The sequence below is a fragment of the Megalops cyprinoides genome, chromosome 5, assembly GCF_013368585.1.
Source record: "Megalops cyprinoides isolate fMegCyp1 chromosome 5, fMegCyp1.pri, whole genome shotgun sequence".
Lineage (NCBI taxonomy): Eukaryota > Metazoa > Chordata > Actinopteri > Elopiformes > Megalopidae > Megalops > Megalops cyprinoides.
In genome coordinates, this window is record NC_050587.1 from 32,482,852 (window position 1) to 32,508,695 (window position 25,844).

The 25,844-nt window shown below is 40.4% G+C and overlaps 1 protein-coding gene across 1 annotated transcript in view; it reads left to right on the plus strand.

Moving 5' to 3' along the window:
• The window catches only part of dnai1.2 (dynein, axonemal, intermediate chain 1, paralog 2), a 33,965-nt gene that overhangs the window by 5,694 nt on the left and 2,427 nt on the right, over positions 1-25,844 (plus strand). The window contains exons 7-18 of the mRNA XM_036529244.1: positions 1,529-1,588; positions 1,900-2,028; positions 3,030-3,114; positions 4,423-4,540; positions 5,136-5,179; positions 5,280-5,527; positions 6,706-6,795; positions 7,309-7,396; positions 7,942-8,021; positions 9,833-9,981; positions 13,182-13,281; positions 20,271-20,456. Of these exons, the coding sequence (XP_036385137.1) occupies positions 1,529-1,588; positions 1,900-2,028; positions 3,030-3,114; positions 4,423-4,540; positions 5,136-5,179; positions 5,280-5,527; positions 6,706-6,795; positions 7,309-7,396; positions 7,942-8,021; positions 9,833-9,981; positions 13,182-13,281; positions 20,271-20,456 (1,377 nt within the window). The remainder of the gene's footprint in view (positions 1-1,528; positions 1,589-1,899; positions 2,029-3,029; positions 3,115-4,422; positions 4,541-5,135; positions 5,180-5,279; positions 5,528-6,705; positions 6,796-7,308; positions 7,397-7,941; positions 8,022-9,832; positions 9,982-13,181; positions 13,282-20,270; positions 20,457-25,844) is intronic.

Consider the following 25,844-nt stretch of genomic DNA (forward strand, 5'->3'; position numbering starts at 1 on the left):
ATGTTAAAACAGTATAAAAGCTTGCGTCTACTATATAAATCAAAAATAATGTGTTTCACCACATTAAACTCTCAGCTGGAATTACTGTTCTTCAGAATGTAATGTAATGTAATGTAGAGATCCTTGTGGATGTACAGTGACCATGCACCCTCTCTCTCTAACCCTGAGTGGCTTTTGACTAGTTTGCCCTTTGTTCTCCCCATCTCTGTTGAATCGCGTAAGAGTGAAGAAGGCAGCTGAGACCAGAGGGGGAGGGAGAGTGGAAAAGACAGTATGGCATAAAATACAGCACAAAATTTCACATTCACCTGCCTGAGGAACACCTCAAAGGTTGAAACATTTTGCTTTATGCTGTTGGGTATCCAGTACTCCTCTTTCTGTTGTCACCTGGATTCAAGCAATCTGCTGTACATGCACAGAGCTATATTTACAATTACATTTACATTTACATTTACTCATTTGGCAGACGGTTTTATCCAAGTGAGGCAGAGTACAACACAGGTGAAAAGCCATGTAAAGAGTCAACAATATCAGAAGCACTTAATTTGGTTCATTAAATAACACACTTTGCAGCTGTTTGAGCTATTTTATTTTAGGTATTCATTAAAGCAAAATTATATTTTTAAATAGAGTCTTCAATGTATACAAATGCTGGGATCACAAGCTATACTTGAACAAGTTTCACTAAGAAGGGAATTTAGACTGAGTGCGTAGCACACACTGCAGTGTGTTGTAAAAGAGAGTGGAAAGGGAGAAAAAAAAGACAAAGAGTTATGAGTTTGTTTAGTGGGCCATTTCACAGCGGCCACAGGCACAAAAGGCAGGGGTGAGGGGGTTTGGGGTTGGGGGGCACCCCTCGTATCTCAGATGGCCTGCTGGCTAAATCAGATAGAACGTATACAGCTGTGATGTCTCAGCCCCAGTCGCACGGCCTTTAAAGTCTACTCAGTGTCAGCTTGATGAATGGGAGGGATGTTGAAGCTGCAGCGTTAGGCTCTGGGAGGAAGAGGGAGGAGAGTCCTGTTTTTCATCAACAGATGAGAGACTGCTATTTGCATCTGTTCAGCACAGAATATTAATAAGGATATCTCTGCGTATGTGTGCTTAGGGGGGAAAAAAAAAGATTAAAAAAATGATTGTAATGTTACGCATAATTTTACATGTTTGTTCCTATAAGCAAGTAGTGGTAGAAGGTACACAGTGAAAGTCTTTGGAGTGCTTCCTTGGGTCTTTCTCAGGACCCCAGTATTTGTGGGTAGCCCAGTAATATGCCTGCAAGGAAACTGTAGTTTAGGTCTTAGTGGTCACTCAAGCTATATTTTGGTGTTTATATTTGAAAATGTTTTTTTCTTAAATTTTTCAGTCTGCTGGAGTTTTGCCTGTCTGTTTTAATCAGGGTGTACTGGTGATCGTAGTTATAATCAGGTGAATTTTGAGAACCTGGATGCTTGATGTCTTCAAAGAGCAAATCAATGAGCTGTTTACTTTTTAATTTAGATCAATGTTTTCTTTCCTGATTATATCTTAGCAAAGAGAATGCCAAACAGAACCCCCACCTCGTGCAAACTTCTCAGCCACAGCCAATCAAGTAAGTGTCATTTTAAGAAAGGCATGTTTTAATCAAAATCTGTCAGTACCAGAACTTTATCTATTTCTGTTATCTGTACCTTGTGTCAGTTGAAAAGGCTTAACAACACTGTGAGCATCAGTCCATAGGTCATAAGCCAGTGTTACTTTTGTCAATTCTCTGAACAGTTTTTTTTAAAAAATTAATTTCAAAGACCGCTGGCCTCTACAGCTTTCGAGTAAACTTAATTCTTGCTCAAATAAAGTTATTCAGAGTTAAGGCTGGACTGAATCTGGGCCATAATGACAGCTTGTTTCGTGCTTCGTCCGCAGTGGGAGATCTACGACGCCTACGTGGAGGAGCTGCAGAAGCAGGAGAAGAACAAGGAGAAGCAGAGAACGCTCCCCACCAGGAAGGAGGAAGACAAGGGCAAGAAAAAGACTGCGGTGGCTGAGACACAGGTACGGCTGTCAGACTGCACCCTGTGGTCAGTGTCAGGATTCCTCATGGTATGCCAGACAGAGCCTTCGTCCCTGCCTTATAAATCATTCGCTGATCTTTAATGATTAGTTATGTTTAGGGTCGCATTACTCTGAAAACAACACCTAACTGTACAAATGATTTTTGTGGAACTCTTTTGACAGCATGCTTGGAATGTAAGTTAGGAGCAGTGGGAGAGCTGTCAGCCTGAAAGTGTCAGACGCCGTTCTGCTCTGACTTGTGAAAAACAGTGACGTAGCTGAGAAACTGCACCTAACTGGGATATCTTCTTGTGTGAAATGTTATTGCCAGAGCGTGAACTACATGGACTTGTTGTTCAGAGAGAGCATTTTTGCATGCTGTTTCCTTCTGATTTATTACAAAACCGTTCAGCATGTGTCTCTTCAGTTGAGTTTTTTAAAGTTTGAAATTGCATTTAAAATAAGAAGGATTTAAGCTGGATGAGTACAACTGAAACAGATGCTTGCAATGAGATAAAGCTGTCATTTTCTGGGAGGCAAAGGGGAAAATGACAGTTCTTAATTTCACTGCAAACTGTGAAATATATGAGCAAAAACATTACTTTGTCATCTGTTCTTCTAGTCATTTCTTATTTCATGCACACTATAATAGGATGTCTTCTTGATTCCTTTCACTGTTGGACTTACTGTACATGTACTGATTTGCATAAAGTGGGGGATGGGGATTATTTAGCTAATCCCCTGAAACAGAAATGGTTAGCCCTTAGGAAAAAGTGATATTTGCATGAGTATAAAATACAAACTGTAAGGAATATATTTCAACATTACAAAATGTGCCAAAATGCATTGCACATGTTATTGAGCAGTATTATGGATTGGTCATTGTCATTTTCACATTTGTAACTTTATGTAGATATCAAATATTATGTATTTATATATTATGTGTGATAAAATCTGGTGTGATTTGTATATATTGTCCTCCTTTATTTCCTGTCCCGTAGAGTGATGACATCACCAAGGTGGCAAAGGTGGCCAAAATCATCGAGCGAATGGTCAACCAGAATACCTTTGATGACATTGCACAGGGTATGTGATAATGCAGAAACTCTCTTTCATTGTTTTTAAAATTCTTGGGTCTTGATATGCATAAGCCTTTATGCATATCAGACTCCTCTGTTGCTAAGATAACAAAATAGTGGGAGACAAGGTTAATTGCTTGCCCGTGTGGCATGAAATGGGACATGCAATATGATCCAATCTCCTCTTATTCTCTGGTCTGTGAAGGATATTAGTAGTCAGGAGATGACTGGCAGTGTGTTGCTAGATGCTGGAATTTGGTTTCAGTTTTTACTCCTTTTGCACTAACAGACAAACACTAGTTTGTCTCCTTTTATGCAAAAACAAATCAAAAATACAGGACGTATATTATGTATTCTAAACATAAAGATGTATATTTCCACAGTTCTTTCAAGATTATATGAACATATGAACAGCAGTGTTCCTGGATTATATTGGTTAAATTGAAGACAAATACAATAGCTAGCTAGCTATAAAAAGAAGAAAATACAACTATTGGAGAAAAGCACCAAAAGTCATTTCATGTGATTTAACAAGAACAACCAAATACCTTTGAGATGGTGTTTTGGATAAGAAAGGTTACTGTAATGTTACCTGTTACCAGGCCAGATTGAGGATCACTTATTTGCATCCAAGTTTGCAGTGTCATGCTGTATCAAGCTAAGTGTGTTTTCATTGCTAAAAACCGAATAGCCTCAAAGCTTGTGTCTCAAAGATATGGCCAGTCTCTTCGGAGCACTATTTTAAAAAAGTTTTATTTGCTGCATACCAATGATGCAAACAACAGAGCAATTTAATTCTGGCTATTCCAATGTGATTATCTACAGACTGCAGATCACTCAGAGTTGTATAAAATACAAAATATATCACAGCAAACACTGCATTTTGTATCATTACAGCAATTTAGCACTAAAAGGGATAAAAAACATCCAAGTTGCCTGGGTTAGAGGCTTATTAATAAACAAAAGTTGAACTCAATCATTTGATCATTTGTTTCCTTTTATTTGACAGTCTTAATGTTAATGTATATCAAGAGTGTACATATTTACGAAAAAACTGTATGTATGAATATATACAATATTGAAATATTGAAATATCTGATACTCTGCGCAATATAATTGAAATTGCATGCTGTACATTTGATTGTCTTGACCTTGTCCAAGTGTTAAATGTTAAATTTTGTGTCTACGCGAGTGCATGCATTACTTCATACTGATAAGGTGGAAGTTAAGCAGTGCAATTTGATGAAGATGAAGCTTGTTAGCATGATTGGCTCTCAGACCTCAATCCAGTACTATGTCATGTGCCTCTCCTCAGACTTCAAATACTTTGAGGACGCTTCTGATGAGTTCAGGGAACAGGAGGGCACACTGCTTCCCCTGTGGAAGTTCCAGTATGATAAGGCCAAAAGGCTGGCCGTGACTGCCCTCTGCTGGTGAGTGTACTCACATGACATCAGAATGACAGAATTATTAGAACAATGTTGATTTCTTTAACCAAAGATTGAATTTACTCTGCGATTAGAAAACTGACAGAAAAAATGAAAACATACACTAATTATTACCCAAAACAGTCAAATAGTTTGTCATAAAAGCGTATCTTATGAACACATTAACAACAATGAAATTACTTGCCCTGAAGCAACAGTACAATTACTGTGAGTAAAAATGCAATAAAAAAGAAGAGTGCAATGTTAAAAAAATGAACTTCCTGTAAATAAAACAATCTATTCATTATTTGCTAGGAAATTAACTGTTTGTTAAAATGAAGAGTGTGTCTATTTTTTCTGCTGCCTGCAGATTTGATCTGCTTTGTCTAATTTACCTATTGTTACTCTAACTTTTGTTTAGGAATGCAGGTTGTTCCCAGTTGAATTATTAAAATGCGCCATACTTCCGCAAGGTGTTATGGAGTGTCTACTTTTCCTAGTACCACTAAAATCACTAAGAGCACAGTAATGAAAATGTACTGTAATATACAGTTTTTGAACATTTAAAGTAGACTCCAGTGTCTGTACTGTCAATCTACAGGAATCAAGTATACCAAGACTTGTTCGCTGTGGGCCTTGGATCTTGTAAGTAGATGGACTTGAAAAACAGCGATAATCATTTCAGCCAAAGGATGCAAAATACACATGTAAAGAAATTACTTTTCCTCTGCTCCTCTTGACACAGATGACTTCACCAAACAAGGCCGTGGTATGCTCCTCTTCTACTCCCTGAAAAACTCCACCTTCCCAGAGTTCGTCTTCCCTACACTCTCGGGCGTCATGTGTCTGGACATCCACGAGAAGCTTTCCCACCTGGTGGCTGTTGGCTTCTACGACGGCTGTGTGGCGGTCTACAACCTGAAGGAGGAGAGCCCGCAGCCTAGCTACAGAAGCACCGCCAAGTCCGGGAAGCACACTGACCCAGTGTGGCAGGTCGGTCACGGTCTCAGACAGGTGTTTCTCACAGGTATCGGAGATGATTCAGCCCAGCAAGTAGAGAAGGCTCTATTTTACCTCAGGGAAACTGGTTTGAGCATTTTGTAGCAGCTTGTTTCATCTACCTGTGTACACATTCCCTGTAGCTAACTCTGTTCTGGTCTATTCTCCACAGTATTTTTCTTTTAAACCTCAAAACTAAAGTTTCAGACTGTTTGGCTCCATCATGATTGGCTTCTCTTACATGTTGGATGTCAAGTTTGCCTTTAAGAGTGTATGCACTCGCTCTCTCTTTCTCTCTGTGGTCACACTCAAATATCGAAATAAAATGTTTTATAAGGCTAAGGTATATATGCTTACTTGCGTAGGGGCTACGTGTGCATACATTGGCAGCATATATCATGTTAATTTGCATGATTCATTTAATCTTGTTAATTAGTCACATTCAAAATATTTATATTTGATTGAATTTTCCTTCTATGCAATTTTATCTGTTCATTATTACGAAATAATTCCCTTAAGTTATGCATTTGTTTCTCAGTGAAGATTCTCTTTTCCTTTCCTCTTCTTTCATTAATTCAAATTCTTTTGCGAATCTGATTAGCCTTAATGAAGAAGCTGTATTCTGTCTTTATTAATTTGATTTGACGATGATTTGGTTACCGCAGTGATGGTTTGTTCCATTATAAACTGCAGTTTGTCCGCTCACACAATGTCTGTATTGTAGCTACAGTATTACTTTACCTATGATGAGTGCATTGGTTTGAAGTCAGCAGGTTTAAAGTGACAGTCATAAATTAGAATTGTTTTCCTTCCATGAATATTTAAAACAAAGTTCACATCCAAGATATTTAATTTATGATCAAATATCAGTTTTGTGTTTGGTATTTCAGTATTCTTGGATAACACTCTGATGTCAGTAGATACAGCTGAAATAATGGAAGCGTGCAATTTGCAGATCCATATCAGATGAAAATTAGTTTTGCTGTTGTGTTCAGTCAAATGCTGTTGTCCAGTGCTGTTTTGGTGTTTAAAATTAAACCCAATCCAAACACCATAGAGACCAGATTTTATAATAACCGGTTGTCCCCAAATGTATCCTAGTATCATTATAATGCTGTATGCTATGGGCTGTCCTAATATTCACCTCTCCTCATGTATTAAATGCTTTTCAGGTGAAATGGCAAAAAGATGACATGGACAACAATCACAATTTCTTCTCTGTGTCCTCTGATGGCCGTGTTGTGTCTTGGACTCTTGTCAAGGTGCACGGAATTAAAGTTTATGAATGATTTATTTGAATGTATTTGTAACTAGATACCACTTTGCTTTCATGCACACTTCACTTCACTTTACTTTACTTTACTTTTGTTGAGCTCTTAATCTCACACTGACACAACTGCCCAGTTAGCAGGAAGGATTATGTCCATTTCATTTTCAGTTTTGCTATAAATACATCTGGATAATAGTATCTCCCAAGTGTCAAATTGTAATGTAAATGTATAAATTATTAAGGAAATAAGATTTTCATTAGGACCATTTTTCTCTGTCATACCCATGAACACATATCATTTACTAGTTTGCTAATATTAAAGTGGTCTACATTACTGTTCCTTTCACCACACACGTCTATCTTTCTCCACCCCCCCCCCCTTGCCGCATCCCTTCTCCCTTTCTTTCACGCCTCTCTCTCTCTCTTTCGCTCTGTATCTCTGTATCTGTCACGTTTGTTTACCGTGCTTGTACATGTTCGTTTGTGTTTGCTGGTGTCCCTGCAGAACGAGCTGGTCTTCACAGATGTCATCAAGCTGTCGATGGAGGGCGCAGTGTCAGAGGGGCCGGAGGGGCCACAGCTGTCCACCATGGGTACGAGCGAGACCTCGGCCGAACTCTCAGACATGTCAACACCGTGTCATCGCTGCCTTGCCCTCACCCCATCCTACAAACATGTCATCTTGTGTTTAGGTGAAAAAGCTCACTATTTTTGTAGCCAGAGTCAACATTAATGCAGCCTAACCACCAGTTGGATTTCTGGCCTCTCTGGAAATGACAAGTTTGTATTTACATGGCTTTACTACACACAGAATACACCCAACCCACCCCCTACTTTATTTATATTTACATTATTTCTTTGCCTTTGTATTAGTGTCGTAGTCCTTATATTAGTCTTAGTTGTTTAGGGTAAATAATAGACTTTACATCTTTCATATATTTAATCTATAAGGATGCATGTTTTTATTGAAGCAGGATAAATGCTTTGTTCTGTTGTACAACAGCACTCCGCACAACTGCTAACACTGCCCTTTTCAACTTGTAGAATTGATGCAGCTGATGTGAGCTGGTGTTTCTTTCAGAAATCTCCTGAGGCCCATTTTAAAGTTGTGTTCTAACTGACCTTTTTCTTTCTGTAGCGTGCGGAACTTCCTTTGACTTCCACAAACAAATCGACTTCCTGTTTTTGGTGGGCACCGAGGAGGGGAAAATTCACAAGGTGAGAAATATGGGTACAAAAACTACTCCTAATGAAGAAACAATTAATAGCTTTTAATTTTTTGAAAATACATATATTTGTGTAAAAAACTGAATAGTTAATTAAATGACTTCATTAAGTCCTTTACCACAAAACAAATTACTCAGTTACAGACACTGTCAGAAATGAGAACTGAAGTGTTACACGTAATAAATACAAGTTACCACTAATATGCCATTCCCCAGATTGCGCTAACACATTATTGCTAAATTAATTTGATTTAGTCATGGTTTCCAGCTCATTAATCCTCTCTGGAATGCCTGTGGGGCCATCGAATTCATCCAAATTCACTTTATAAATGTGGCGGCAGCCTTTGGTCTGCCATCAGCAATATGCTGCAGGGCATTAGCTTCTTTAACAATCCCTGGAAGTTAACTTTACGGCTCTGTTAGATGGGGGTGCATCTGTAATGCTGTATGGTTTTGGCACAGCATTAGTACTCTTTAGTTTGTAACACTTTGTGACTCATGCTCCTTGCATGTCCGACGCCCTGCGTTTAGCATTTAATGGGAGGGAAAATGGCCTGTGACTGTGTTTATATTCATTTAATAGCTGAGCCATTTTGGACATTTTTCTTAATTCAGGAGGACTGAGAATTGTGCATGACCTAATGATGTTAAATGCTTTGCGTCGTGGGAAAAACACATGCAAGCATAATCAAAAAAGGAGGTGTAATGCACACTTAGTCATTAGAGTATGGTTTGTGATGTTATGATCTGTCTGAAGACAAATCCCCAAACAAGTAATGAGTATGCTCTATGATCTGTACCCCTGTGCAGAATTAAAGTACAGATTTAATCTGTTTGAGGAGTGTTGCTGATAACTTTTCATTCCACCCTGAAGGTAGAGGGGTAATGAACACAATCGGCTTTATTTAATCTTTATTGCTAAGCAGTTTAGTCAAAGTATGGATGGCTCAAGCGGGAAAGTGTGTATTTGCGTGCCCTTACAAATCTCTGTTTGGAAGCTCTCAAAAGCTGTCACTTTGCCCATGAAGACAGCGCTCAGGATGACAGGCGGTTCAGGCTGAGGGATCCTTGTGCCTACAGGGAGTGCGCTAATCACAGCTCCTTGCTGACTATGTTTAGTCACGGAGCCAGCTCGCAGGAGCAAAACATAGCTTCCCCTGTCAGCGTCTGTCACCCCTTAGAATGAGGGTGTAAAAAAAACAATCCAGCTGCTTTTAGTCAAAAATGTCAAACCCCCCCCCCCCCCCCCAACATCGCATAATGCAGGCTCCAGCTCCGATTAAGAGTCACCTTTGAAACAGGAAACCTTGAATCGTAACAATCATTTTATTTACAAAGCATATTTCTTACAGCGAGAGTGCTGTGCACAGTGGCAGGTGCATCACATCAATACCAAAAGAACAATGCGTAAATCAGAATGAGAGCTAAAAGAGAGTTCAGAGATCATAATAACAATATGAGATGAAACGACGTGGGCAAAACAGACAAATGTTTGGGTATCATTGGAAAATCTGATTTAAACAGAAATCTGCCAGTTTATGTGATAAAGTTTATTTCTGCTTAGATGGTCACATTTTAGATGGAGCTATTTTAGGGTCACAGAGTGGTAGGTAAAGGAAGCGAATGGGATATAGTCAGACTTGTGACCAGAAGGCTCAGTGATAACTGCCAAGGCACGCATTGACCTTTTCACTGTCAGTTAACATTTATGTGTATTTATGTGTTTATTGTCTATTATCTGGGCTGACAGAGGGGACTATAATCGTGACTGAAAGCTCCCCCTCTCTCCATTGCCATTCTCAGTGCTCCAAGGCCTACTCCAGCCAGTTCCTGGAGACCTACGACGCTCACAACATGGCCGTGGACGCCGTGCGCTGGAACCACTTCCACCCCAAAGTCTTCATCTCATGTAGCTCCGACTGGACCATCAAGATCTGGGACCACACCATCAAGTATGTGCCACCCTGATCTCTCTGAATACTCCCATAGCATGTCATTGTCCAGCACATGGCATGCACACCTACAGTACCAGTCAAAAGTTTGGACACACCTAATTGAGATAATGGGGAACACGCATTCAAAGACATTATGATCTGGACATATGGTTAAATGCTTGAAATTTGTTTCTACATTTTATTCATTTTCTTAGACAGGTTTCTTAGACAAGTAAATATAGTGAAGTTGATGCCAATGCATTGTTTAAAATTTAAAACATATTTTTGGCTACTTTGAAGAATTTAAAATATTAGATAGTTTTGGTTTGTTTAATACTTTTTTGGTCATAATTGGGTCATTTTGGGCATAATTCCATTTGTTTTATTTCATAGTGTTGATGTCTTGACTATTATTTTATAATGTGGAAAAAAAAGTACAAATAAAGAAAGACCCTTCTATGAGTAGGTGTGTCCAGACGATACTCAATTGAGTGCAACGGGCCATATGAAGTGAAAAAAAGGTTTTTTGGAATATGAACAATCTTATCTTGAGTCTGGTTGCACCTAGCACCTAAAATATTTTGAGAAAAATGTTTAGCTAAGTGCCTGAATAGTGGTTGACATGGCTGGTGAAAGGATGCATTATCAGCCAGTGAAAAATGCTGCCTTTCTGAGTCTTGCGATAGACCTTTTAAAACCCATCAAAGACATGCTCCTGAGGAATTGGGTATTCCACAGCCCACACTGTCTGCAAGCAATATCCATACTGTTGAAAAATCTATATAAACAGTACATGTTATAGGTGCTTTCATGCATGCATTCTTTATGCATGATTTGTAAAATACATTTTGCTGCATTTATAATTTTGTAATGCTTATGTGTTTTATACAGTATATTCACAATACATTAAGGATGATGTAAAGAAGCTGGCTGACACTTCACAAAAAGCCAGCCAGAATGTAACTACAGCCAAACTCAAATAGATTATTCTGTAGCCACTCACCAGTATTTAATGGCCAACTAATTAGATAGGTAGGGCTAATTAGCTAATAGCCGGATAAGACAATTCAGACACAATTGCATACAGACAATCTTTGATGGTTGGTTTGATAATGAAGTTGATGAAATGCATGTATTGGTAAGATGATATATGATGATTTAGACAATTAGGAATTAAACATGAGACAGGGGAAGGCTCCCCCTTCACACATAGGATTGCATATATGATTTTTGATAACTGATCCGGTATGTACTGTATATTTGAACATATTTTATAAGCATATACTTAAAATGTAAAATTTTATAGTCCAACATTTTCACAAGGATACTGCTCGTGGATATTATGTATCTCTACAAATCAGACCTTTGATATGTGAGTGCAGCTTCTAAAAACAAATTAAATATGCTGATGTCATTAGAAAGAGTTCTGGGGCCATGGCTATCTGAGGACTGGTTCCAGAAGCTTGCTGCATAGCTAACCTTTGCCACACATAGCGTCTGGCTGACATCCATTCACTAGCTTGAATGACTTTTAGATGACTTTTACTCATAATCCTGGGTTTATACTTTGTGCTCTGTTCCTCTGTCAGTCCTCATTTAATTTTCATCTATCTGTATTCATCATAGAAGCTTCCTGATGGCAATTGTTTTTTGTTGTTGTAGAAGCGTATGCTATTTGATGGCCAAGGCATTCGTTACACAAATGGATTACCAATTTCCGTTGTCGTATTTTAAAATGAAAACTCATTGGATGGAAACATAATGGATCTGTTGGCCACAGTTACTCTGATGACACATGCTCCTCATGACTGGGAATCAATACTGTTTGAGTTCTGACAAATTGTGTAATTTACCCAATGGTATTACCCAGGTCTACCAGAAGAGGGCTCTACTACTCCAGAAATTTCTTTAATGAGAGAATTGTATTCAGGCTTCTAGTGTATGAATGATACGGCAACTGTGTTGGGCTGTTTCTTCCACATTTTATCTATTATATATACAAGCTTATGGATTTCAAATATAAGATGATTTTCAGTTTCACATCTCACATCTTTATGTAATTTTTTAGAAACAATGGAGAAGACTCTCTCCATAAGTGTATTTTACTGTACTTTCTTAGTTGGGATAAATTTATGAAACTAATAATTTATGCAAATCTAAATTAGCTGCATATATATCCAATGTAATGTGGGCTCAGCACAGTTTCTCAATCAATAACACTGTGTGCTGGAAGCAGGAGGTTTGTCTGTAGTATTAAAATAAATTGAAATGAGCTGACATCCAGGACATGTCTGTTGTCCCCTGGGTTTCCTGCGGTGTTAATCCGCGTGGTCTGCTCTAGCTGGAAACTGACATTAAGTCAAAATAGTACAGAAGTCTGCCCTGGAAATGCTTCTGAGGAAATGAGATCATAAAGGTGGAGCTCCGGCGAGATTAACCTTGTACATCATGTCGAGATCAAACGCGGACGTGAGACCCGTAGCAGAGCAAGATATCTGAATGAATAAAAGATGCGGGGCCTGATGAAAGGAGTTCTCTTTGTGTTTGCTTGTCTGTGTGGGATTTGGGCGCAGCTTGGCGCAAATCCTCGAGTGCGACGAGGTGGTATTGATGTGAAATCCCTCACCCTTAGAGAAGGGATTTACTGATAGAGTAATGCCCATGTGCCAGGCCTCCGCTCGGTTATAATTCACGCTGGAAGCTGGTGGGAGCTCCCTGTCCCACCTGTTTCTTTCCTCTGAAATAAACAAGCGCTCGCATTTACACTGCAGCTTTCTGTCATAAGGACCAACAATGCCTCAGACAGCTAAAAACACGAAGCCAAGCTCAGGGTAGGAAATTATCTAGATACAATGAACAGTGGGATGAACGGTGAGGTTTAGCATTTAGCATTTGTTACATTCTTGATCATAACTGGATCTAACAATCCTGGTGTTGTTAGGGTCACAATCAGAACATTTGGGAAAGATAGTGCAGGAAAAACTATGTTAAAATCAAAAACAAAATAAAAAACAAGGCCAAAGACTTGAGGTTCAGGTACATAAGTGACTATGATGTGATATAGCATTCCATATACCCACAGGTAAATTGATTAGATTAGATGGATTAAATTGAAATCACTGGTGTTAACGATGCCTTTAACTCTTTAGCTCACAGAATGAGAAAGATGCTGATCTTCACTGCCACCCTGACAGTGTCCCTGTATCTTGTGTCTGCAGAACTCCCATGTTCACCTTTGACCTGAACTCTGCGGTGGGGGACGTGGCGTGGTCACCATACTCCTCCACTGTATTTGCAGCCGTCACCGCGGATGGCAAGGTAGGAGACTTTCCTGACACCAAGTCACTGTAATGGGACCAATGATACTCGCTGCCTTCATAGTAAAAATTTATGACACATCATCGGGTGGTAGTTATAGAACTTGAGTATAGGATATAGAACTTGAAATGCTTCAGGTCTACAGCCAAGGTGAGAAACTGAAACAATAGCCAGAATTGCCTTGGAAAATGTGTATCCATGTACAGATATGCATTACGAGTTATGCCACTCTGGGTAAGAGTGTCATAAGCAAATGAGTAAGATAGAACAAACATTACGTAGACAAAGGTATCAGGGTCATACCGCTAAAGTGTATCGCAGACGTCTGACACGTCAAGCCAGGAGTCATAGCAAAAGGATATTTCTGGACAGGAGCGTTACGTAATTGCGCAACGTACCAGTTTTAAACAGAAGATGCTCATATTGAGAAGGCCGCGTGTGGGAGGGAAAGAAGAGCCATTCATCTGAATTACAGTGGCTTCCTCTGGACACTTGCAGCCCGGTGAAAGTGCTGAATGTGATGTATTGAGCCGGAGGAGCGGAGGTGCTTGAGCGCACATTCAGCCCTCCAGTGTAAAATGCTGATGAGGTTGCCGCTGCGCTTTACCGAGGCTGTTAACGGACCGGGTGAGAGCGGGAGCTGCAATTTCCCTATAAAGCTACTCCCAACGACCCGCTGATAAAATGAAAAATACGAGGCCAGCCTTGGCCCTCAGTGTTCCCTCCTGAGAGATAATTATTCTTAAACACTTTGATGAGACTGGAGATGTGTATAGCCCGTTATTTGTAGTAAAAAAAAAAACGATAAACACTTCTATGAAACAGTGCAGGTCATTTGCAAAACACAAACAGTTGTGGTGTGAGGCAAAATAAGTTAGGCAATCCAATTTTTTCAGGACATCAGTGTTTACATAATAATTAAAAGGCAATATCACGCTGATAGAATATCCCAAAGATATTGAATTTTAATACAAACAAGAAATAGTGTCAAGTGTAAGCCATGCACAACTTAATTCTTAAATGTGTAAGTAGCACTGTAGATGGCTCTCAGACTCAAAAAGATGTAACAATAACTTCAAAAGTCACCGTTAGCTAATAAAATGGCTAATATAATATAAAACCCCAAACATTTACAGTAGCTTCAGGCAAAAATAACGAGGCTTGCTAGCTAGGTAGCAACACAATATCTGGTGACATAATATTTTATAACTTAGTTATAGTTATAGTTATAACTTTAGTTAATGGTAAATGTACTACCTTGCTATTAGTTAAATCATATGGATATGCTACATAGCAGCTGTTGTATGTTTTATAGATAGTTGTAAGGAATTAATCATATCAAACTGAGTGGTAGTTAGTGGAGTTAAACAGTTACCTGGGAATTCCTCCCAGATTGAAAATGGATATGTTTTTTGTTACCTTAAGAACAGTTGGCATAATCCAACGCTTTGACCCAGAACTGAAGCCTACTGTTTGAGCTGCCTGCATCACATGGAGGCCTCCTCTCTTTGTTTACTGTTGTAAATGGATATTTTGCACTAACTTAAGATTGTGATCCATTCAAAATTCTGAAAGCCTGAGATGGCTCAGCAATCTGGGTATTAACCTACAGATGACCCCATGAAAATGGTTTCTCTCTCCAGGCAAAATCCAAAGTATTAACATCAAATGAAACTCCAAAATGTACTGAGTTCACAATACATTACTGAGCAGAGAAGCCACCATATTGTGTTTGAGTAATGCGCCTTGAGTTCAAGTGTCATGTCAATGTCTGATATTATGGCATAGAGGGCTCAGCAAAGTTTCCAGTAGAGGGAGTGGAAAAGTCAGCTTATGCCATCTTTTTCTCTATGTTTCTGGAAAGGGGTTAAACAGAGCAGGGTGCTTGCCTATATCACTGCTATTTCCTTGTGACTAAAAGAATGGAACTTGTTTTAAACGAGTATATCATGAAGCGAAAAGTGTTCAGAACATCATTAATGAAATCGAGTCACTTGACAGATGGTCTGCTTTATTACAGTAGAGTTCATCTTCTGAGCGTGCACACGTCATTGACTCTGGTATATCCTCATGGACACAGCTGCACACATTTATGCATTCATGAAGATGAATGGTAGATATTTAGTTGAGTGACTGTAAGTATAAGTCGGTAGTTTGTGATTTGTTCATTTCTTTATATATATATTTTTGCTAACAAAGATGACCTTAGATATATCATCAATAAATAGCTTAACACCTTAACCCATGATATGAATCTTAGCAAATATAATGGGAGGACAAGGTCGATGTTTTAGGTTTTTTTATAGTGAGGGGCTATTGATGAGTTATGTTGCCAGGTATACCTGTTGATGCTGTTACATCACCTAGGCCAAGCTCTTCTTTTTGATGCTTTCCATGATCAGTCATTGTTTTGCCTAATGTAAAGTGAGTTTAAAACATGCAGTGAAGTAAAGTATGTCTGACATTAGACATTGTTTGAGAGAAACATCAGATTTAATTTGGGGTTTTGTTTGACTTTTAACGTTGTGTACTGCTGTTGTTGGTGCCAGTACTGTCATTATTGATGATGATGTTGCTGTTTTCTTCTGGGCTGCTCATCCGTCCCTGTTTTTTTTTTTTAATCTGTTTGCTTACGTCTCCTTACAGAAATACTTATGAAGATTACTGCCTGATTTACTCAAGAGCAAATTATGTCCATTGATCTAGACTGTCAATCTAAATTACTGCAGCTCACAATGAGTCAAAGGAAATGAGCTTTGTCGGCCAAAGCCTGAGCATTACATGGGATTTGTTCCAAACCTCCTCCCCTGTTAGTAGAAAATAGCTGCTCTTAGTGATTGACTGAGGAAAAAATACAAGCTGACAAGAACCAAACAGCAAACTGTTAAAATCAAATTAAGCCAGTAATTCTAAAATAAAGCAAGGGGAAAACGATTAGTAAAATTTGTGAGACTTAAGCAGAATATAAGATTCTGGGTGTACAATTTTAGAGCATATTGTATGCTATAACTATATTTATGTGCTATGCTATAAGTATATTTACGTATCTTTAATGTTTGCTACCAATCCTAATATAACTGAATGTGACTGTGAAGAGAACTGAAAGCTTTTGTTGTAATTTTGGGTGCATTTAGCATAAAGTTGATATGGATTGCTACTTTCACCTGAAATAGCTTTGGATGCAAGCACATGCATGACAGAGGAATCCACACCATGTTCGTATTGGCTGTGATATTTGCGTTGAGAGCCCATTCTCTCTCTATCTGCAGGCAGCACACAGCCCCCAGCAGGTGAACCCTGCCATGGAGTGCTCAGCTCTCATTCCAGCGATCCTGGGCCCCGAACAGCTCAGCCGAGTTCAAAACCGAACCGCGCCATCTGGCGCGGTGAAACCCCCTAATTAAACCCGAGTCCGTACAGGCACGCTTTGCTTCCGGCGGCCCCGGCGTGACACCTGGGACGCCTGCTGTTTTGTTTGCCCTCTCTCTTGCGACATGCCATGACGGGCTCCCAGCGGGGCCCCGCTGCCCTCGGGCTCCTGGTGCGGGCTGGCGTGAAAGGTGTTTGCCCCGGCGTCTCACCCACCGCAGCGCTCTGCCCCTTAATTGTTAACCTCCGAGCTTGAACGACAGACCGCAGAATCGTGGAACATCTGAGCCGGCCCTTGGGGTGGCAGTGACGGTGGCGCGGTCCCGGCTGCGTTTCCGACCGGGCGCGCCCCAATCCCGTTCCTCTTGACATGGCGCATCCACAGGCTGTGCTCTATCCATTAAGTCGCTGTTTTGCATTGTGTCAAAGTCCGTGTCACTGCGCGGTACACGCTTCGCAAATTACAGAATGCTTCAGTTATTCTGAAATGTGCGGCAACGCGCCTGTGATCTCGACACTGGCACTCCAGAGCAAAGCTGGCTCGCTGTGTTTCATGATGGCCCCTCTGGGGGATTAATCAGGAGACTCCCATGATGATTTTATCCATAAATGAATTTGTTATCTTCGGCAAAACTTTGACAGATTGCCCGAATAATGAATTCGGAGACAGGCAGGGTTTGTGAAGACTTTTGATCTGTATAAATACAAGTCCCGCTTGCTGTCAGCACGCCCCTGAGCCTGATTGATAATGAATTTATGTACATTCTGAAATGAGTAAGGTGTGAAATACTACTTCCTCCGCCACAGGAGAAAGCGAATGTTTACCGTGTAATTAGCCTGCAATTAGGTGTAATGTGCACATATTCTAAATGGTTTCTCATGTCTTTGCATCTGAAATGTAGACAATACATTTTAAAGCTGTAGTGGAAATCCGCACTGACAGACAATTAAGTGTCTTGGCTTGAGACTTGCTTTCACACTGGAAGGTGTGTCTTTTTGACTGATAACCCCCTAATTGCACAAATTACAGCCATTTCGCAGGGCGGTAATTTGTGGACGTGGTCACACATGCATGCCGTCCTCACAGTGTGGCATGACAGAGCTGTGAATGAAGACCTGAAGCCGAGGATTCATCTCCTTCATTCTTGAATTTGGCTCATGAACAGCATTGAATAGCAACGTCTCAAACGCTGGCCAGCATCATCTTAAAGCATTAAAAGGCCATTTACTCCTTACTATGTGACGGTGCCGTCAGCGAAAGATCATTTAGCCCTCCGAATGGGAAATGGCTCTGTCGACAGCTTCTGGAAGTTTCTCAACCAAAAGGTGCGAAAACAAATCTGCAGAAGGACATCGTTTAGAATCGTGTGCTAGCAGTCAAATAAAATAGCTCAGCGGAGAGGCAATCATCCAGTCATAGAAAACGTGTTGTACTATACTGTGGAAAATACTATAACAACCACTAGATCTTGTAAGCTCTTTCAGATTACACTGAGAACTGTTATCTTGAGTAATTTTTCTGGTTGTGTATAATGACACAACACAATATTACTAATGTATACAGTTGCTGTATATTATGATTATGATATAGCTGTTATATATTATAATTATAATGATGATGATGATGATGATCATCATCATTTTTATTATCTGTATTTGGTGGGGTCAGAGCAGTTAGAAGGCCAGCGCTAGCATGCATGTCTAATTGTTGATTTGCTCTTGAGTATGAGGCAGATGCTATCCTGCCTCATTTCCAGGACAATGCAAGCATTTCCCAGCCCTGCAAATGTTGATAATAACTGCGGTGAATCAAAGGGCTTAATTAGCGGTTGGTGCTTGAGCCCAGCTCTGGCTGCCCGGATAAATAGGGGCTTTCAGTCCAAGGAATATGACTGTGCAGGAGACGGAAATGACCTCCGGCCGGAGCCGCTGATACGCCGTGACCCGAAAACGCGGCTCTTTGTCACAGCGTGTCTCTGTGTTGAACCCTCCCTTTCCAGTCCTCTCGGTCCCGCCGTCACGGGCGAAGCCGTCCGCCTGATTTCCAGTGCAGGCTGTTCTCATTACTGTTTCTCACATGTAAGAGTCCCACATGTCTCTGCAATGAAAATGCAGTCTTCATTTGCATGTAACTCATTCCATGCAAGTAAAATGAGGGCTGGAGATGTGTAAATTTCCTCTGGAAGTGATTCTGAGCCATCTCCCTTGAGTCCTGGGTGTGGACGGTATCAAAACAATTGCGTATTCATTGAAATACGTTGTTGCATTGAAATGATTTTCCACTTTTTGAGCAGTCAGTTTCATCGATCGATGTGTTTGTTTTGTTGGACATGTAATTCATTTTACTCAACCATGAATAAGCACTGGCAGCCACACTTAAAATAGCAGTGTATGGAACAGCAGTATTGAAGAAGCGATTCTTTCCTCATTTGCATCAAAATTATACACGGCCTTTGCTTTATTGCATTGTGTATGCTCTTAAAGACCATTGTTTCAGAAAGGCTGTCTCATGTGTCTCTGAAAAGGTAATAAAGGCTGTCTCAGCTTTAGAGCGAGAGGGCAAGGCATCTGTTTACTGGCTGGCCACTGGGTGAGAAGCTGAATGTTTCTGTCAGGGAGCCAGCAAGGGCTGGGCTCTGTCAGAGAAGCAGACAACATGCAGTCCTCACAACCAGATGGTCAGAACCGCACTCCCACTGCCCTGCCCTTACAGACACACACACACACACACACACACACACAGAGGCACACACGCAAACAGCACACACGCCACATGGACACGCTCACATTGGCATGCAAACACACACACACACACCCTCACCCACACAGTCACACACACACATACAGCAAACTAAATGCAGTTGTTTTTCTGTGTTCAGTGCTGCCCTGACACTAAAATCCTGGCATGTTCTGCTCTGCAGTCCAAAATGGTGGGACAGTTTTTTTTGGGCTCTTAAACAAAGTGACTTTAATCCTATGTATGCTTATGTACTGAAATAAGAAGAAATGTACAAATGTAGAAATAAGAACACAAGGAAGGGAAAACAGGATTGAATGAATTCAGATGTATACAGCATGCATGACCCAAACAGATGTTACAGGATTATGTAAGGTAAAGCATGTGATCTGGCTGGGCAGTGATAAAACAGGAGGTTTTGTGGTCTGCAGACCACCGTTTAATTGGTTGGCAAGACAAGCGAATATTTTCTCAGAACGCCCTCGTGGGAAAGTAACAAACTAAAACAGCAATTGCAAGATAACAAGCTAAAGCAAATTCCAAAACTCACTCCCATTTCAGCATTTCTGTGACCATTTTCACCCATTTGATCTTGATGTAGCTTTTGTTGCCATGCTTTAACTCTCTCTTACTCCCCCCTAAATCTTGAATACACAGGAGATTATAGAGCTGAATCAGTTACCTTCATCCTGCCATCCTTCTCAGGAACACAGGAAGTGGGGGGGGGGGGTGATTACCCCTCCCTATAGACAAGCACATAACAAAAAGCACTTTTACCTTCATTAAGACTCTAATGCGAGTTTTGTCAAATTGTAAATAATTTTCAGTAATTGCTCTCAGTGGTGAATGAGCCCAATCCCTCATTATCGCATGCTTGTACCAGGTGCACGTATTTGACCTGAGCATCAACAAGTACGAGGCCATCTGCCAGCAGCCTGTGGTGGCGAAGAAGAAAACCAAGCTCACCCACATTGAGTTCAACCCTGTTCACCCCATCATCATTGTGGGAGATGACCGCGGCTACGTCACCAGCCTGAAACTGTCCCCTAACCTGCGGAAGAAGCCCAAGGTAAGAGTGCAGTACATCCGCTTTGCCAGTGTCTCGTTTTGGCATCCTCATTCCTTCAAACACAGAAAACAGTGCTTCCTAATGAATATCTTGACAGTTTGACGGGTTTTTTATGTTTGTCACAACACAAGAATTATATTTCTAATTGTGGAGGAAAGTCACTCAAGCGTTTGCATTGTCCACCGAAAGGAAATAAGATGTTGATTCACCAGTGAGTGCTTTGTTATCATGCGCCCTGGTAATTGCGGACCCCAGAGAACATTATTAAAAGCATAAATCAGTGCTTTGCTTAGCAGCTGTCTTATTTGTTTTCCTGCTTTCAGTACCCCAAATAAATTTGACTTAACTTTCTCTGTTTACCTGTTGTCCACCCCCTAGGCAACTCCGTTCAAATCTTAATGCAAGAAAAAGGTCATTGAAAAAGTAGACGGAAGAGAGGCCGGAATGGAATTGGATTATGCAAATTTTCAATGCAATCAGAATCGCTACATTGTCTCAATAGTATACCGGCCCATTTTTATTCCAGTTTAACTTTGTTATCAGACACAATTTATTTATACAATTTCGTCTGTGGTAAAGCTTCCAACCACTGATTTCAGTTTATGCAATTTGTATCGTATTGGAGATGAATTACTTATTCAATCATGCTGTGTGACAATCCCTGCTTGTGTGTCACAGTGACAATACTCTGATCACCATTTTAATCTGTTATTGGCAGGTCATGGATTGCAACTTCCTTTTCATCTATTCAAATTTAATCACTTCATCCCCTGGTACAAAGAGAAAATAGCTTCAGTAGCATATTCCTATCTACACTAGAGCCATGTGTCTTATAATTATTTCATAGTACTCAGCTGCTAACGCTAGTCCACACCCCTGCTAGAATTGCAGCGATATTTAATGTTGTCAGCGCTGTAAAGCAGTTTTTGGAGCTTAAACAAATACTGCCAAAGGGGAGCTGAATTGCTTTATAAATGGCTGTGTAATGTGGTTGTTCAACATCATTTGGAGTGAATCGAATGAGGCTTCTTTCCAAGAAAAGGTTACACAGACCTGAGTTACAGTGTGAGGCCAACATGACTGGTGCGAACGTGTAATTATCAATGGTGAACGTGCTCCCTCTCCACCCCTCCTCTACCTCTGCTGTCTCTTTCCTATTTCAGGAACGCACAAAGCAGTTGTGTTTTTTATAAAAAGGTTCAGCTGCCTTGAGGAAGCCGTAGTGCTGCGTCTGAGTCCCCTCAGAGGGGATGTCAGAACATATCGTGTTTCATGTCAGTTCTCACGCTGCCGATACTAGACACAAACGCGCCGCGGTGCAGACCACGTGATCCCGGTAAATTGAGACATTGGAGGTGAAATGCTGTAAACCCCCAAGTCATTACCACACTGTCTCTCCTGGGCTGGGATTTCACAATTTGCATGTCGAGTCTCTCAAGTGGCTCAGTCAGTTAAGGTGCTTGTTCTGTGTGTGGGTTAAGCCCTACAGCCCAGGTTTAAGCTCAGATGTGTCATCTACTGATAGTGACTGACAGCCCACAGTTGTAGGTCGAAGTGCCCTTGTTCCAGGGGAATAGGGAGTGGGTATCAACCACTGTGCAACTTCCTCTGTCACACAAAACCCTGTGAATTTTTCATGTGCCTATGACCTCCTCAGATGACATTGTAGATCCATCCTTTTTCCACTTCCAGACTTTTGCTTCCTAGGGTACTGTGGGACCTGTAGTGTGGAAATTTTTGGGTGCACATAGGTATCAGAGGATTGCATTATCAGAGGGTTGCCTTAGCATGTACTGAGCTCCTACATGTGTGCAGAGCTTGTTGCCTAATACTCAGTTGGTCACTCCAACAAGGATGAATAAGAAAGTAAAAAAAAAAAAAAAAAAATTTATGTGTGCTCGATAGCTTTAGATTAAGTTCGTTCTTGCTGTACTGCAGTTGGGCATTGTGCGTTCAGCACCAGCAAGCACAAGGTGCAACAGACAGAAGAACTGGCTGTAAAACAAAAGCACAGTTTGTTTTAATTCACTGCAACAACCTTCTCAGGTCAGCGGGTCCGCAGTTTGATATGCATTCATTAAATGTTTCGGCCTCCTGACATTTCACATTCAACGACATTTGAAATAAGACATGACTCATAAGCTGTGCGCCCTCAGCTGCTATGAGACAGAAGCTTGACTTCAGCTATTCCATTATGTGAATCTCAACAAGGGTTCGTCTCTGGAATAAAAGAGCCCAGGGAATGTGTTTTGTTGAATGCACCAAGCATTTATAAACCAGTTGTTTAAGGGCCATCTGATTAATGAGAAAACACTCTCCCAGGGGTTCATTTTCTTATACTTGAATTTTGTCAGGGAACTTTAAGTAATTACCTCAAGCGCTGACTGATAAATGTGTGTAGCCGTTGAACTAGTAATGTTTTTTTGCTGCATGTGATCCCTATTAGTTGATTGCTACCAGTTGTGTGAAACCAAGCAACCTCTTCTTCAATGGTCACTAATGAAAGCCCCCTCCTTCTCAGTCTCCGCTTACTTTTTGGATTACCACCCAATAAGGGAAATGGCAACTACTCTGTCCCCCTGATCTTGAGTTGTTGCAGGTCGAGCATAGATAATATGTTCACACTTTTAATAACCACTCCACATGGCCACTCTGATGAGACTTTCACAAAGGTGGAGATGTAAACCCAGGCGTTTTGTTGCCCAAACGATGAGGCATGTCATTTTAAATGAAGCACAGTGGCAGCAGTACTGTAGAACTGTGTTTGAATCAAAAAAGAGAGAGAAGGGAATGAGAGCATGTACTCCCTCCCCCACTCTTTTCGACGGGGGGGGGGGGGGGGACTTGACTGTGAAGAACAAGTGCTGTGGCTGTACCTCAGGGCACAGGAACTGACAATGAGGAAAGAGACACCAAATCTCAGTTCCATCTGTCAGTTATTAGCGATGGCAGTAAACAGGGTGGTTTGTGAGAGAGAGCAAAATACACCACAGTAACCTGACAACATCTACAGCTGAGATGACACCCTCAAAGGACGCAATGCATTAGATCAGTGTTTCACAGGTCTTTCACCGGTCTTGAGGGGTACATTGTTTATGCTGCTTTTTAATCAGATATGGGTTTGACATCACCTGACAGTATCTTCTGTTAGTCCTTAAGGAATGATATGTGTTGTCAGAGGTGTGTTTTTGCCGATAGAAAGATAGAGTTAAAGGTGTTGTGTTAAAATATTTCTGCTAATTGGTTAATTTGTTTTGATGAAGTTATCAAATAATAATAATAATAATAATAATGTTCAGTATGACTAAATAGTTTAAGAGGCAAAAATGACCAGAAACAAGCTAATTGAATCATTAAGTTAATTGAATCATTCATCAATACAGCAATCCCACAATGCATTGCATTCTCAAAGGGCAAACAGCACATACTGTACCTGTCAAGTAATAACAAACCCAGACCAGGATTCAATTAACATCTCAGCAAAACCAAATCAAAAACTAATTAAGAGAACAGCTGTAACAAAAAACAGCATGCACAGTGTGCCCCCTAAGGGCAGGGTGACGAAGTGCGGCACTAGCTTACACTATAGTGCATAACATTATCTCCCAGCTCGTCTGGCTCATTTGACAGCTGTTCCTATATTATGTCAAATAGCTCAGTAGCAGCCCCGGTTTGCGATGTGTACTGTTATAAACAGACACCTTTTTGTTCAGTGCATGTAGTGTGAATGGAGTGCAACATCCAGCTCATTCTGCATAATCACAGCAACACATACAGAAAGCTTGTTAAAAACAAAACAAAAACATGTCAATATCCAGATATAACAGTTTTAATGTGAATTCATTTCTCAGGGTTCCCTCCCCTCTATTCTCAAACGTATGATGCCCATCAGGTTCAAGACGGTTTGTTATAAATGGCTTAGTCAAAGCTTCAAAAGGATTTACAGTACAGCAGCATTTATAAGCTTAAATGATATTTATGACTCATATTAAAATTGACTTTTGACTGTCATTTATGCATATACCCAGTAAAGATACAAAGTAATTTAGAGTTTTCTGGAAAGGAGTATGAAAATGAAGCCAAGGGGAATGTCTCTCACTGGACTTTCATTGGAGCAAACAAACACCAAATTCATGTGTCCAACCAAACCCTTTCCCTGCATTTCATACAACAACCATAAGAGCCCATTTACTTGTATGCGTTCCCTCTTAATGGCATTGACACAACTCAATACAATAGGAGCCAGAACCGTGGAAGTGCATAGAGCACAAAGTGCACTATTGTGACAGTAACTCTAGTGCTGATATAGAAATGGAATTAAAAACAATAAATATAATTCATTTCAAAAACTATATTAAATGCATCTTGTTGACTGGCAAATGGACTCTGCTGATGTACCATACCCATGAGCAAGTTACATTACCTCATTTGCTACAGTTCGTGCACAGACGTGTTACAGCATGCATCGGAAGTAAAGCTGTAAGACTGGCAGGGTGTCCCCTCGACAAATTAGAGATAAAATTAAAATGTACTACCCTGCTTTAGTCCCCTATGTCCGCTTTCATTGATCGCCACTGCTTAAATCTCATTCATGCAAAATGATGATTGTAGCTTTGCAAAGGTATGCACATCCTGTGGGAGAAAAAAGCCTTCCAGATGAAATGGAATGAATCCCTTTGATGGATGGATCATCAGTTTGCCCTTATTATGGGTCCAAGGCAGGCAGGCAGGGTAGCCACATTTACTCTGCTTCCCCAGTGAGGCTGAGGAGCAGAACAGCTGCAGGAAACAATTAGAGCTGACCGGAGAGGTGACACCACTTATGACTGCCCTTTCAGCCTCCAAGACTTATTACATTGGCATCATTTTTCCATACGCTCTCAGTCGTCATCCAGTAAACCTGTAAGAGGTTTAGAAGGCAGAAGGATTCTCTATCCGTGTTTTACTAGAAAAGAAAATAAAACAAAACAGTCCATATGGAGTTGCAGTAGTGTTGAAACAGTAACCGATTCATGGGGGAACAGTGCTCATGGGTGGCAATTGTGACAGTCTTGTTATTATTTTGCTCCATATTCTTAACAAATCAACCGAATTGTTGTTCATTTTCTCATTTTCCAATTCACTGCAATGTAAGTTTCCAGGAGGTTCTTGAATGTGTATAATTGCATGAAAAACAAAATGGGTGTGTCATTACTTTTGCATTTTTTTTTAGGCTAAAAATTGTTCATAAATTATTGCTGTGCTTTGAAGTGTGGCCATCATGCTGAAGTGGGCACTTGCTTTAGTCTTCAAAGTGTTTGAGCGTGGGGCATTTACGATTAACTCAACAGCAATTACAAACATATTAATACATAGTGAACTGCATTAACAAATTCATTTGAATATTTT